General features: G+C 44.1%; 1 protein-coding gene across 1 annotated transcript in view; it reads left to right on the top strand.

The window, feature by feature from the left end:
* CEP250 (centrosomal protein 250) overlaps positions 1 to 1,829 on the top strand; it is a 121,387-nt gene extending 119,558 nt beyond the window's left edge. The window contains exon 29 of the mRNA XM_073310071.2: positions 312 to 1,829. Coding sequence (XP_073166172.1) covers positions 312 to 371 — 60 coding nt within the window. The 3' untranslated portion in view covers positions 372 to 1,829. The remainder of the gene's footprint in view (positions 1 to 311) is intronic.
* The last annotated feature ends 14,414 nt before the right edge of the window (positions 1,830 to 16,243 follow it).

Raw genomic sequence — 16,243 nt, 5'->3', positions numbered from 1 at the left:
TGCTAAAACAGAGTGCTCAGCAAGGGAAAGCAATTCACCTTCTCACAGAAGATTATGAGTATCTATTCCAGCAGGTAAGTATTACATTTAGTATAAAATATTAGTAATGCAGCTCAAGTAAAAATGAATGTGTACACAACAATTGCAAAATTATAGCTTGTGTTATAAAAGACTTGGTCCCTATTACATTGTAAACACACTTCATTAATCTGTGTATGAAATTTGAGTTACTAGAAACAAAAAAAAACGTAAAACAAACAAAAAATGTATGATGTTAACTAACTTAAGCTGCTTACGGTTGCATCCCACAGACCAAAGACGCCAGAAAATGTCACAGCACAAAGACACCAGAAGATCTCCGTATACAGTGAAGGAAGGAACCCCCAAGCATCAAGAAAAGAAAAATGAAGTGCTGTATAAATATAAAGCTGGTCAAATACACCTCAATCTACCATCTATGGACATGATGTTGGTAATCAGCTAGAAATCCCTTTCAGTTCATTTAAACTTGGCTACCCTGTAAAAGCAACGGTAGTCCTGCTGTATTGTGTTAGTGCTGTACATCATTTACAACGTGCCTACCATGGCTAAACTGTGTAACACACAGGTAAAAATCAACAAACGAATGGCAGCAAACAACATGAAGGCAAAGAAAAAACAAATTGATAAAGAAATTAAGTTACACAGTAACTACAAATTGGGTGACCAAATTCCCTGGTAGTACCAGGGACACTTTGGGGTCCGTGACACTGCATCCTAAGTAAGGCCCATTTTATTCAGAACAATCTTGTTCAGTGTCTGGGTACCAATACTAAATGCTGACACAGCAACATTTAATAAATTGGTTACTGTCCATTCAGTAGGTTACCGGAAAGACAGCATCCATAAGAAACAACTAACTCCATGTCAGCTGCTGGTGTATCACAGAGCAATGCAACCAATAAAACAGAGGCTAGCTGCTCCTGTTTCCTGCCCAGCAAAGCTTACGGGAGGGTGACAGCCAGCAGTAAGGGTAACCTGTAGCATGAATGGGCAGTACTGGGTAGTAACTAATTACAAAATAGTTATATATAAAGGCCTCATTTGTAATGTCACCACTCCAAATTTCTGTTTTACGCCTCATATACATAGCACTGTGGGGCTCACTATAACAATACCTATCCCAGTATTTCAAAACACAGCCTCCTACCAATCATAATACAGGTGATAACTGTAATTGCCCGACGAGCAGTGTGTTGCTGTCTGTGGTACCAAAGTAAAAGTGCCAGACTACAACACCAGATTGGAAAAGAATTGTTATGCTTGGCTATGAAGTGGTGTCATATGTACACATAACTATTGTACATATATACCCATATACAATACAAATACCATATCCATATGATCCATATACATTCGTTATCTGGGATTGCCCCCAAGGCTCAATCACAAAACTACATTCCTCAATCAAAGTCCCAGGCCTAACATTCCCAGGCCCACCATAAGGGACTAGGCTAAGGTGACCAGATGTCCCGATTTTATAGGGACAGTCCCGATTTTGGGGTCTTTTTCTTATATAGGCTCTGTCATAAATATAAAGGGAAGGGTAAACCCCTTTGAAATCCCTCCTGGCCAGGGGAAAGCTCCTCTCACCTGTAAAGGGTTAAGAAGCTAAAGGTAACCTCGCTGGCACCTGACCAAAATGACCAATGAGGAGACAAGATACTTTCAAAAGCTGGGAGGAGGGAGAGAAACAAAGGGTCTGTGTCTGTCTGTAGTCGTCTTGGCCAGGGACAGAACAGGAATGGAGTCTTAGAACTTTTAGTAAGTAATCTAGCTAGGTATGCGTTAGATTATGATTTCTTTAAATGGCTGAGAAAAGAATTGTGCTGAATAGAATAACTATTTCTGTCTGTGTATCTTTTTTGTAACTTAAGGTTTTGCCTAGAGGGGTTCTCTATGTTTTTGAATCTAATTACCCTGTAAGATATCTACCATCCTGATTTTACAGGGGGGATTTCTTTATTTCTATTTACTTCTATTTTTTATTAAAAGTCTTCTTGTAAAACACTGAATGCTTTTTCATTGTTCTCAGATCCAAGGGTTTGGGTCTGTGGTCACCTATGCAAATTGGTGAGGCTTTTTATCCAACATTTCCCAGGAAAGGGGGGGGTGCAAGTGTTGGGAGGATTGTTCATTATTCTTAAGATCCAAGGGTCTGGGTCTGTAGTCACCTAGGCAGATTGGTGAGGCTTTTTACCAAACCTTGTCCAGGAAGTGGGGTGCAAGGTTTTGGGAAGTATTTTGGGGGGAAGGACGCGTCCAAACAGCTCTTCCCCAGTAACCAGTATTAGTTTGGTGGTGGTAGCGGCCAGTCCAAGGATAACGGGGGTAATATTTTATACCTTGGGGAAGTTTTGACCTAAGCTGGTAAAGATAAGCTTAGGAGGTTTTTCATGCAGGTCCCCACATCTGTACCCTAGAGTTCAGAGTGGGGGAGGAACCGTGACATGGTGGCACAGTGGTGGGATTAACCTGAAATCATTTTGAGATCCAGTTGAGATTTTTTGAACTAGAAATACAGATTTTAAAAAGGAATTTTTAGGAAGTCCAGAAAGCAGCTTTGAAACTGAAAGCAGCTTGGTTTCTCTCTGCTTTGTGGCCAAGCAGAGACAAAAGGGGATTATCTTGTGAATTGCAGGTTTTCTTTGCCTGGAGGCAGGGTACTTAACTCCTGCAGGGAAATTCACAGTCTTCCAACCCAGAGGTTTTTTTTTTCTTTTCTTCCTAAAAGTAAATAGGGGGTGTGTGCTCTACCCATTTGCCTGGAGACAAAAGTGGCAGGGTTTTTTTTAGGATTTTGATTTTTTTTTGTTTTACAAGGAGCACAGGTTTGAAAAGAATTTTTTTTTTCTTTGGGCTGGGTAAGCAGGTTTCCAAGTAGTTGGAGGTTTTTTGCTTTAATTTGGGCCCAGAGCAGAGACAAGGGAATTGTCTTTTTCTGTAGGCTGACAATCACTATCAGAGAATAGGTATTCTATTCCAGCACAGCAAAATTTTACAGACAAGTTTTGTTTGTTTATTTCTAAACCTCGGGTGTAAAGTTAGTTAAAAACAGAGAGGTTAGAATGGCCAAATCCTCGGCTCGACTACAGCTGGAATTAGCCAAATTTCAGGCTGAGGAAAAACAAAGGGAACATGAAAGACAGATAGAACTCATGCGGCTGGAGAAGGAGGTACAGGAGGCTGCCCACAAGAGGGAAATGGAGGCAAGGAAGCATGTGGAGGAGATGGAGAGGATAAAGGCCCAGCAGAATATACCAACAAACCCTAGCAATCCTTCTCCAGGTACCACTTCCCATCCCAGAAAGTTCCCCACCTACAAGGCAGGTGATGATACTGAGGCCTTCTTAGAAAACTTCGAAAGGGCCTGCCTTGGGTACAACATCTCTACTGACCAATACATGGTAGAGCTGAGGCCGCAGCTCAGTGGACCCTTAGCTGAGGTGGCAGCTGAAATGCCTAAAGAACATATGAACAAGTATGAACTGTTTAAATCCAAGGCGAGAGTCAGAATGGGGATAACACCCGAGCAGTCTCGTCGGAGGTTCCGAGCCCTAAGGTGGAAACCAGACATGTCATTTACCCGACATGCCTACCACATTGTGAAACATTGGGATGCCTGGATATCAGGAGCAAGTGTTGAATCTCCAGTAAATTTGCCCTTCCTAATGCAAATGGAACAATTCTTAGAGGGTGTTCCTGAGGAAATAGAAAGATACATCCTAGATGGGAAACCCAAAACTGTAATCGAGGCAGGAGAGATTGGAGCCAGATGGGTGGAGGTGGCAGAGAAGAAGAAAACTGGTCGCAGTTGGAGCGGAGACCAGAAGGGACCACCCCAGACCACACCCTATTACCGGGGGCCGCCCAAAGCCCCACCTACCTCCCAAAGAACCCTCCAGACCCCTTATCGTCCCACCACCCCGTTCTCCAGCAACCCACCTCGCCCCGGTGACCCGTCAGCTGGACGATGTTTTAAATGTAACGAGCTGGGGCATGTAAAGGCCAACTGCCCCAAGAACCCCAACAGATTACAGTTCATTGCACCGGAATCACACCAGAGGTCCACAGGCCCAGATACCTCCCAGATACCCTTGGAGCGGAGGGAAACTGTGAGTGTGGGCGGGAAGAAGGTCACCGCGTGGAGGGACACCGGAGCACAAGTGTCAGCTATCCATGTTTCCTTAGTGGACCCCAATTTAATCAACCCAGAGATCCAAGTGACGATTCAACCCTTCAAGTCCAACTCTTTCAATTTGCCTACAGCCAAGTTGCCTGTCCAGTACAAGGGCTGGTCAGGAATGTGGACTTTTGCAGTCTATGATGATTATCCCATCCCCATGCTGTTGGGGGAAGACTTGGCCAATCACGTGAAGCAGGCCAAGAGGGTGGGAACGGTCACCCGCAGCCAGGCTAAACAAGCCGTGGGGCCTAGCTCTGTTCCGGAAACTTCTATCAGGGCCCGGTCAGAGGTGATGGACCCGGACCCCAGGCCAATGTCTGCAACAGCAGTAGTGGATCCAGTCCCAGAGACCCAGACGGAACCATTCCCAGAACCGGAACCAGCCAAACAACCAACACCAGACCCCGTGCCAGCGCTGAATCCAGTACTTGCAACCTCAACACCAGAGGGCCCCACCGAACCTGAACTGGCAGCAGCCGATAACCCTACACAAGAGGCTCAGCCGGAGCCTGAATCCCAACATAGTGCACCAGCGGAGAGCGGTTCACAGTCAACAGAAACAGCTCCATCCCCTATATCGCTTCCAGAGGGACCAAGCCTATGTCCCCAATCCAATGAGGAACTGATGTCTCCAGCATCAAGGGAACAGTTCCAGACCGAACAGGAAGCAGATGAAAGCCTCCAGAGAGCGTGGACGGCGGCACGGAGCAACCCACTGCCTCTCAGCTCTTCTAATCAATCCAGGTTTGTTGTAGAAAGAGGACTTTTATACAAGGAAACTCTTTCTGGGGGACACCAGGAAGACTGGCATCCTCAGAGACAGTTGGTAGTTCCAACTAAATACCGGGCCAAGCTCTTGAGCTTAGCCCATGATCACCCTAGTGGCCATGCTGGGGTGAACAGGACCAAAGACCGTTTGGGGGGGTCATTCCACTGGGAGGGAATGGGCAAGGATGTTTCTACCTCTGTCCAGTCTTGTGAGGTGTGCCAAAGAGTGGGAAAACCCCAAGACCAGGTCAAAGCCCCTCTACAACCACTCCCCATCATTGAAGTTCCATTTCAGCGAGTAGCTGTGGATATTCTGGGTCCTTTTCCGAAAAAGACACCCAGAGGAAAGCAGTACATACTGACTTTCATGGATTTTGCCACCCGATGGCCGGAAGCAGTAGCTCTAAGCAACACCAGGGCTAAAAGTGTGTGCCAGGCACTAGCAGACATTTTTGCCAGGGTAGGTTGGCCCTCCGACATCCTCACAGATGCAGGGACTAATTTCCTGGCAGGAACTATGAAAAACCCTTGGGAAGCTCATGGGGTAAATCACTTGGTTGCCACTCCTTACCATCATCAAACAAATGGCATGGTGGAGAAGTTTAATGGAACTTTGGGGGCCATGATACGTAAATTCGTAAATGAGCACTCCAATGATTGGGACCTAGTATTGCAGCAGTTGCTGTTTGCCTACAGAGCTGTACCACATCCCAGTTTAGGGTTTTCCCCATTTGAACTTGTATATGGCCGTGAGGTTAAGGGGCCATTGCAGTTGGTGAAGCAGCAATGGGAGGGATTTACACCTTCTCCAGGAACTAACATTCTGGACTTTGTAACCAACCTACAAAACACCCTCCGAACCTCTTTAGCCCTTGCTAGAGAAAACTTACAGGATGCTCAAAAAGAGCAAAAAGCCTGGTATGATAAACATGCCAGAGAGCGTTCCTTCAAAGTAGGAGACCAGGTCATGGTCTTAAAGGTGCTCCAGGCCCATAAAATGGAAGCATCGTAGGAAGGGCCATTCGTGGTCCAGGAGCGCCTGGGAGCTGTTAATTATCTCATAGCATTCCCTACCTCCAACCGAAAGCCTAAGGTGTATCATATTAATTCTCTAAAGCCCTTTTATTCCAGAGAATTAAAGGTTTGTCAGTTTACAGCCCAGGGAGGAGACGACGCTGAGTGGCCTGAAGGTGTCTATTACGAAGGGAAATGTGCTGGTGGTGTGGAAGAGGTGAACCTCTCCATGACCCTTGGGCGTATGCAGCGACAGCAGATCCAGGAGCTGTGCACTAGCTACGCGCCAACGTTCTCAGCCACCCCAGGACTGACTGAACGGGCACACCACTCCATTGACACAGGTAATGCTCACCCAATTAGGGTCCACCCTTACCGGGTGTCTCCTCAAGCTAAAACTGCTATAGAACGGGAGATCCAGGATATGTTACAGGTGGGTGTAATCCGCCCCTCTGAAAGTGCATGGGCATCTCCAGTGGTTCTAGTTCCCAAACCAGATGGGGAAATACGTTTTTGCGTGGACTACCGTAAGCTAAATGCTGTAACTCGCCCAGACAACTATCCAATGCCACGCACAGATGAACTATTAGAGAAACTGGGACGGGCCCAGTTCATCTCTACCTTGGACTTAACCAAGGGGTACTGGCAGGTACCACTAGATGAATCTGCCAAGGAAAGGTCAGCCTTCATCACACATCTCGGGCTGTATGAATTTAATGTACTCCCTTTCGGGCTGCGAAATGCACCCGCCACTTTCCAAAGACTTGTAGATGGTCTCCTAGCGGGATTAGGAGAATATGCAGTCGCCTACCTTGACGATGTGGCCATATTTTCGGATTCCTGGGCAGACCACCTGGAACATCTACAAAAAGTCCTTGAGCGCATAAGGGAGGCAGGACTAACTGTTAAGGCTAAGAAGTGTCAAATAGGCCTAAACAGAGTGACTTACCTTGGACACCAGGTGGGTCAAGGAACTATCAGCCCCCTACAGGCCAAAGTGGATGCTATCCAAAAGTGGCCTGTCCCAAAGTCAAAGAAACAGGTTTCAATCCTTCTTAGGCTTGGCCGGTATTTACAGACGATTTGTACCGCACTACAGCCAAATCGCTGCCCCACTGACAGACCTAACCAAAAAGAAACAGCCAAATGCTGTTCAGTGGACCGGAAAGTGTCAGAAGGCCTTTAACAAGCTTAAAGCGACACTCATGTCTGACCCTGTACTAAGGGCCCCAGACTTTGACAAACCGTTCCTAGTAACCACAGATGCATCCGAGCGTGGTGTGGGAGCAGTTTTAATGCAGAAAGGACCTGATCAAGAATTCCACCCTGTAGTGTTTCTCAGCAAAAAACTGTCTGAGAGGGAAAGCAACTGGTCAGTCACTGAAAAAGAATGTTATGCCATTGTCTACGCTCTGGAAAAGCTACGCCCATATGTTTGGGGACGGCGTTTCCACCTGCAAACCGACCATGCTGCACTAAAGTGGCTTCACACCGTCAAAGAAACTAACAAAAAACTTCTTCGGTGGAGTTTAGCTCTCCAAGATTTTGATTTCGACATCCAACACATCTCAGGAGCTTCTAACAAAGTGGCTGATGCACTCTCCCGTGAAAGTTTCCCAGAATCAACTGGTTAAAATCGTCCTTGAGATGTGGAAAATATTGTTAGTCTTTATGTACTTGGTAGTATATTTAGAGATGCATGTGTCTTATTAACTCTGTTTTCCTAGAGCTCCAGGAAGAAATCCCAGCCAGTGTTTCACCCTAGCTGAGATTTGGGGGGCGTGTCATAAATATAAAGGGAAGGGTAAACCCCTTTGAAATCCCTCCTGGCCAGGGGAAAGCTCCTCTCACCTGTAAAGGGTTAAGAAGCTAAAGGTAACCTCGCTGGCACCTGACCAAAATGACCAATGAGGAGACAAGATACTTTCAAAAGCTGGGAGGAGGGAGAGAAACAAAGGGTCTGTGTCTGTCTGTAGTCGTCTTGGCCAGGGACAGAACAGGAATGGAGTCTTAGAACTTTTAGTAAGTAATCTAGCTAGGTATGTGTTAGATTATGATTTCTTTAAATGGCTGAGAAAAGAATTGTGCTGAATAGAATAACTATTTCTGTCTGTGTATCTTTTTTGTAACTTAAGGTTTTGCCTAGAGGGGTTCTCTATGTTTTTGAATCTAATTACCCTGTAAGATATCTACCATCCTGATTTTACAGGGGGGATTTCTTTATTTCTATTTACTTCTATTTTTTATTAAAAGTCTTCTTGTAAAACACTGAATGCTTTTTCATTGTTCTCAGATCCAAGGGTTTGGGTCTGTGGTCACCTATGCAAATTGGTGAGGCTTTTTATCCAACATTTCCCAGGAAAGGGGGGGTGCAAGTGTTGGGAGGATTGTTCATTATTCTTAAGATCCAAGGGTCTGGGTCTGTAGTCACCTAGGCAGATTGGTGAGGCTTTTTACCAAACCTTGTCCAGGAAGTGGGGTGCAAGGTTTTGGGAAGTATTTTGGGGGGAAGGACGCGTCCAAACAGCTCTTCCCCAGTAACCAGTATTAGTTTGGTGGTGGTAGCGGCCAGTCCAAGGATAACGGGGGTAATATTTTGTACCTTGGGGAAGTTTTGACCTAAGCTGGTAAAGATAAGCTTAGGAGGTTTTTCATGCAGGTCCCCACATCTGTACCCTAGAGTTCAGAGTGGGGGAGGAACCGTGACAGGCTCCTATTACCCTTCCCCCCCCCCCCGGGTCCTGATTTTTCATACTTGCTGTCTGGTCAACCTAGACTAGACGTGTGATTGGAAAATAAAATCTGTCCATTGGTCGTGCGAGGGAATGTGCAGACTAAGGGACAGATGGGGCATGAATGTGTAAATGGCAAAGTAAGGTGACCACATAACAGTGTTTAACCCACTGAGTCATATTCAGTCCATGCATTATCCTCTTCCGGGGTGATGGGTAAACATCCTCCCTATAAAAAGACATAAAGTGGGGTAATGTAGTAAGAAGAGGGCCTGAAACATAAGCCTGTGTATCAGAGGCTTGGTCTGAGGTCTGGGCTAAAGTAGTCAAAACTTTGTAGATACAAAGCAAAGTTAAGATGTGAGCAAGAGGCAAGTCCTGCTCACAGAATATGGCAAGAACAGGGCTGATATTTCAGACACACACATTTCTAAGTAGTGCAAGGCACAAGAATACACACGTAAACACATTCCAGAAAAGTGGTACCAGAACACCTTGATACCAAACTGTCACTGTGCCTCAGTGGGTCACAACTGAGAATACCAAATTCAGGACAAACTGCTGAGAAACAAGGCAGACACACCCCGAACTGGTGGTTATTCTCCCACAAGATATACCAAACCAGCAACAAAATAAAATTATGTTTCACCGCACTGGCTAACACGAAGTCAGAAAAGCAGTTTCCTTAGGAATTCCAGTCCGTGTATCACCACCAAAAACACTAGACTTAAAGACAAGTAGTTCTTTGAAACCAATTTCATCAAATAAAAGGTTCTTCTGATCCTAAAGGGCCAGCCACACACCCAAGTTAATATACAACTCAGATCTTACCCAATAAGCATGCTGTTGCCAATCCTTTAGTATCTAACATCTAAAGGTTTATTTATAAAAAGAAAAGAAGAGAAAAGAAAGAAAGTTAAAATTGGTTAAAGGAATCAGATGCATTCAATAAACGCAAAGTTCTTGGCTCAGGCTTGTAGCAGTGATGGAACAAACTGCTGGCTTGTTAAGTCTCTGGTTGCTCCCAAATCATTGGAAGATCCTCAGTCCTTTGGTTAGAATGCTCCCATTAGTATAAGTTCGTAGTCCAGAAGTTTGAGCAGGAAAGAAGCAAAATGGAAATGTTTCCAGTGCCTTTTATAACTTCTCTCAAGTGAAGGGAAAACCATTGTTCTCACTGAGGAAAATTACAGTAACAAGATGGTGTTTGGAGTCACATGGGCAAGTCACATGTCCATGCATAATTTCGCTTAGTCATAGATTAAAAGTCCATTAAGTGTAGATAGGCATGTCCCATGGTCCATTATGAGTTAAGTGGTCCTTGATGAGCCACTTAATTTGAATAGTCTCTTCGAGATGTACTGGCTAAATACCCTGTGGGCGTTATCACAGGAGCAAACATATTTGAAATGCAAGTGCAGAGCCAATACTCATAACTTCAAATACAAAAATGATACATGCATACAAATAGCATAATCACAGCAAATCATAACCTTTCCAAGGACACCTTACTTGACATACTTTGTACAAGATTTGTTGCAATTATATAATAGTGGTAGCAACTATGATCTACATGGTCATATTTTAAGCAGAAACACACATTCCTAAGTAGTGCTAGGCACAAGAATATATATGTAAACACATTCCAGAAAGGTGGTACCAGAACACCTCGATACCAAACACATCCCCCAAAGATAACAGGAACACGCTGACCCATCTTAAGGATAATGGGATGACTGCATGATGGGTAGAGATGTTTTGATCAAACCCACATGTAGAAGGTAATGGGTGGCACCCTAATAGGTCAGGGGCAATACATAATTTGTTTGTATCGGTGTATAAAAATGTATCTTAGAGGATGTGTCTTTGGCCACCCTGGGGGCAGTGGAAAGTCCTGTCAGTGACTGAGCTGTGCCCATTGTCATGGGCATACATGTCTTAGTATCCTCGTAGAGTCTGCCAGGTGCTGTTACCGTGCTTCGCTGACAATAAACCTGACCGGGTGCCTTCGCTGAAAACCGAGTCTGTGAATTTATTGGGCAGTTTAATTGAGGTCTGCTATCTCCGCTACCTGCACAGAGCTGGGACAGCACACTGAATAAACACACACACTGCCAACATCTGACCACAGATGCCTCCATTTTATTATTGGCCAGGTTCACTTCCAATATCAAGTGCTCCCCTTCGGCTTATCATCCGCCCTGAGGGTCTTTTAGAAGGTCATATCGGTGTTGGCAGCCCAACTCCACAAAAAAGGTATTTTAGTATTTCCTTAACTGGACAATTGGTTGCTAAAAGGTCACTCCCTGGAGCTGTAGGCCTCTTCCTCCAATTGGGCCTACAACTGAAAATACAAAAATCCACTTTGACTCTGGTACAGAGCCTAAAGTTCACATGGCCAGAGCTCAGTTCAGTGACAGAAGAACCTACCTTCCTGGGCACAGGTTTGTGGTACTCTCCAACACAGCAAACACAATTCATCTCAGTCCACAAACCATGGTCAGGAACTTCACTCAATTACTGAGTCACATGACAGCCACCACTTTTGTGACAGAACATGCCAGACTTCAAAGTTGCTGCCTCCAAGGGTGACCCAGAACCATTTGTTCACCCACCAGACACAGTCTAGATATGCTTCTTTCCATACCTACCTTCATGAAACAATCCCTAGAGTGGGGGAAGAACCATCACAATGTGTGCACAGGAGTTCTGTTCACATGTCCTTCCCCAAAGGTCACTATAACAATGGATACATCTCTGCTGGGGTGGGGCGCACATCTAGACACACAATCCAAGGTAAGTGGATATTATTTTCTTTGAACTGCTGGGGAGCGTTGCCCAACCTCTTGGTCTGTGCTATATCCGACTGGTGTGTCTAGCAAGAGGGGAGTGGAGGGAAGCCTTCTCTGGTAGGGGGTTTTGTTCTCAGTGGTGTCTCAGCACATCTAGTGACAGTCTTGAGGGAGTTTCTGTGACCTAACCTGTCACAGAGGCAAATGTGGTATAAAACTCAAACTCAAGTCACGTAGAGCCTGAGTCCACAGGAAATGGGAGTTAGCCCTGAGCCCATGGTGGGGTAAAGTTCGGTCTCTTACGCCCTATGTACCCATGAGGACAGGTAGAGGGTAGTAGCCCTAAGTACTCACGAGGAAGGGTAGGGGTAGTAGCCTTAAACTGTGTAGGTAACTGTGGCATTATGCCCCATATTCATCGTAGTAATATTATGATATGATTATGGCATAACTATGATGTATTTTATGCAAGATAGGTCATGTAAGAGATCATTGAAAAGGTATGAGTCACTGAATATGATTCTCCTATTTGTATGCATGTATCATTTTGGTATCTGCAGTTAGGAATATTGTCTATTGCATCTATTACAAATGTGTTTACACCTGGGGAACGCTCTCTAGGCAGAATGCAATCAGTCTAGATGGCTGGCTGGGAAGGGCCATTAGGCAGAACAATAGGTCTTAGAAGATGCTAGTCTCCCACCAAGGAGCCTTGCTAAGGATGCTACAAACAACCTCTGAGTCATGCCTGCTGTGTCCTTACAGGGGCATGCGACCAAGTCACCTGGTAGTGGACTCCATCTTGGAATACAAGTGTTTTTTCACTGACAGGGCATGGGACCAAAGAGGGGAGACAAAGGGTTCCCACTATATGCAGAAGCTATTTAAGGCAGGGGAGTGACATCATCGTGGTTCTTCACTGACTCCCTGTCCAAAGGAGACTCTTGGAAACACCTGAGAAACAAGGACTAAACTGGGGAGAAGGGCTGGACCCAAGCGATAGGGATTTCTAGCCTATGAAAGGAATACTTGGGGTTTTAAACTGCAAGCAAGTGCAGCTTTCCTTTAAGAGCCTGCAGCCAGCTTAAACATCATGTAGGGTGAGAATCTGCTACTCATATCCAATTTCTTTAGTATATTAAGCTTAGATTGCATTTTTGTTTTATTTGCTAGGTAATCTGCTTTGATCTGTTTGCTATCCCTTATAATCACTTAAAATCTGTCTTTTGTAGTTAATAAATTTATTTTTGCTTTGTCTAAAGCCAGCCTGTGCGGAAGTCATTACTTGGGTCAGAGAGCTGTGTATATTCCTCTCCACATTGAGGGAAGGGGGCGAATTTCATGAGCTTATGCTGTACAGTTCTCTGTGCAGTGCAAGATGGTATAATTTTGGGTTTACACTCCAGAGCGGGGTGTGAGCCTTGAGAACTGGGAGGTGCCTTAGCTGAGCCTTCCCATGTGGAGCTGATCTCAGCATCTGTGTGTAGCTGCAGCTGGGTGTGTCCCTACCTGTATGTGTATTGGAGGGGGCTTGAGGGCCTGTCATAAAAGTACAGTGTAAAGGGAGCCCGGGCTGGTGGGTCAGGCGGGCTCAGTCGTACCCCAGCTCCAGGTGGCACCCTGGGGGGAACCCATCACAGTAACAACCCCTAAGTTTTGGGGAACTTAAAATGTGCATGGGGGAATTCTGACCATAATGACACCTACCAACCACAGGAACATGAGTCAACACCCGCGGATGACTAACCACAAGAGTTCGGACAGAGACATCCCTTACGGGAGGATCTATTAATGGAGATTCTCTATGTCCTAGTAAGGAGGAGAGGATGGAAGATGTTAAAATACAGGTAGGATCTGATAAGAAAGAGTCAAATGAAAAAAAGTCCCATCCAATTACATCATGTAATGGCAAACAGCTAAAAAGTGACAAGTTTTTAAAGGGCTTATATACCAATGCTAGAAGTCTAAATAATAAGATGGGTGAACTAGAGTTGTAAGGATAAGGCCTTTTCCTGTAGCCATAGTGTAAGGCCTAAAGCCTAAGGCCTTTGTCTGCAGCCATATTAAGAGAGCAGCAGCCATTAGCTTAGAAGCAGAAAGTCCCATCCTCACATTCCATCTAAATTACATTAAAGCAATGTAATATCAGGCTGTTAAGAAGGAGATCTGGTCCTAATGGCCTATCACCAGAGGAAAAAACAGATCTTAAGATGGTTAAAGAAAACTTAGTTTGATAACATGCTGTCTGTCAAGAAATCACTTCTTAATAGTGGTGGTTGTGAAATCCTCACTTCTTTATTGTTTTGTCTTTATGGTCTCCACTTCCCTATTGTTTGTATGGTCTCTGGTTCTTTAATTGTTTCTGTCTGTAACATAATTAATTTTGCTAGGTGTAAATTAATGAAGGTGGTGGTGTAGGACTGGTTAGATAATTTTGTTACAGTATGTTGGGATTGGTTAGTAAAATGTTAGTATAATGATTGGTTAAGGTACAGCTAAGCAGGACTTAAGTTTCACTATACAAACTGGAGTCCAAAAGGAAGTTCTTTGGGAACCAGCTCCAGGACACAGCCCCATCAGAACTGCCAGACCTCAACACTCTGCCAATGACACTGTGTAGAAACTGGAGTCCCCAGATGACCTGATCCTGACTGGTCATCAAGAAAAGTTCATCTGTCTTATTGGGAGTGGTGAGCATCACATGTGACTTGCATTCTGTTTTGGTGATTGTTAATAAATAGAGGTTAAGTAGGATATTACTGTGTCAGGCTCTTTCACTGGTAAAAAACCCCACAAACCCATAGAGTATAAGGTTACACCAGAGCCTTTTTAAAGACACCATAATAGAGGCTCAACTTAAATGTATACCCCAAATTAAAAAACGTAGTAAGAGAACCAGAAAAGTGCCACCATGGCTAAACAGCAAAGTAAAAGAAGCAGTGAGAGGCAAAAAGGCATCCTTTAAAAAGTGGAAGATAAATCCTAATGAGGAAAATAGAAAGGAGCATAAACTCTGGCAAGTGAAGTGTAAAAATATAATTAGAAAGGCCAAAAAAGAATTTGAACAGCTAGCCAAAGACGCAAAAAGTAATAGCAAAAGTTTTTTTAAGTACATCAGAAGCAGGAAGCCTGCTAAACAACCTGTGGGGCCACTGGACGATTGAGATGCTAAAGGAGCACTCAAGGATGATAAGGCCATGGCAGAGAAACTGAATGAATTCTTTGCATTGGTCTTCATGGCTGAGGATGTGAGGGAGATTCTCAAACCATTCTTTTTAGGTGACAAATCTGAGGAACTGTCCCAGATTGAGGTGTCTTTAGAGAAGGTTTTGGAACAAGTTGATAAATTAAACAGTAATAAGTCACCAGGACAAGATGGTATTCGCCCGAGAGTTCTGAAGGAACTCAAATGTGAAACTGCAGAACTACTAACTAGTCTGTAACCTATCATTTAAATCAGCTTCTGTACCAAATGACTGGAGAACAGCTAATGTGACCCAATTTTTAAAAAGGGCTCCAGAGGTGACCCCGGCAATTACAGGCTGATAAGCCTGAATTCAGTATCAGGCAAACTGGTTGAAACTATGGTAAAGAACAAAATTGTCAGATACATAGATGAACATAATTTGTTGGGGAAGAGTCAACATGGTTTTTGTAAAGGGAAATCATACCTCACCAATCTACTACAATTCTTTGAGGGGTCAACAGGCATGTGGACAAGGGGGATTCAGTGGATATAGTGTACTAAGATTTCCAGAAAGACTTTGACAAGGTCCCTCACCAAAGGTTCTTAAGCAAAGTAAGCTGCCACGGGATAAGAGGGAAGGTCCTCTCATGGATTGGTAACTGGTTAAAAGATAGGAAACAAAAGGTAGGAATAAATGGTCAGTTTTCAGAATGGAGAGAGGTAAATAGTGGTGTCCCCCAGGGGTCTGTACTGGGACCAGTCCTATTCAACATATTCATAAATGATCTGGAAAAAGGGGTAAACAGTGAAATGTTTGAATCTACTAGGAAAGCCTGTTACCGGTCTTTCTGTACACACACCTTTGTTGAAGTTTCCCCTCCATGTAGAAGTTTGGCACAGTAGTTGTTTCAGTCAGGATTACAGATCATAAAAAAACTCCTTCTGGAGAGGAAGGCAGCACCAAATTTTGCACAATTCTACGCAGAAATGTATAAAGAAACTTCCCTTCTGTGCAAAATGGGATCTTATCATTCAAATCCTTAGGAATGCTTAAATCTAGGTGTCACCAGTAATCACCTCGAACAACAGCAGCAACAATTGCTCAATTAATTACAATATTTTATGATAATAAATAGCAAATTTACTTGTTTTACAATTTCATAGTCAAAGTGAACAAATGCAAAGGATTACATCAGCTGCATACCCATCATTGCATTAATGGTGAACCAGGCATCTTATTAATTACACTTGCACTTAAGTCTGATCACAGAAAGATTAAAAAATGTGACCCTCAACTATCTACATTGCTGTTTACAGTTACAGTGTGTATGGTAACACCCATTGTTTCATGTTCTCTGTGTATATAAAATCTCCCCACTGTATTTTCCACTGAATGCATCCAATGAAGTGAGCTGTAGCTCATGAAAGCTTATGCTCAAGTAAATTTGTTAGTCTCTAAGATGCCACAAGTCCTCCTTTTCTTATTGCCGTTTACGAGGTTCTCAGCAACACTAAAGACACTAGC

The sequence above is a fragment of the Lepidochelys kempii genome, chromosome 13, assembly GCF_965140285.1.
Source record: "Lepidochelys kempii isolate rLepKem1 chromosome 13, rLepKem1.hap1, whole genome shotgun sequence".
Taxonomy (NCBI): domain Eukaryota; kingdom Metazoa; phylum Chordata; order Testudines; family Cheloniidae; genus Lepidochelys; species Lepidochelys kempii.
The sequence above is the reverse complement of the archived record's forward strand: the minus strand, read 5'-3'. Positions and strand labels throughout refer to the sequence as shown.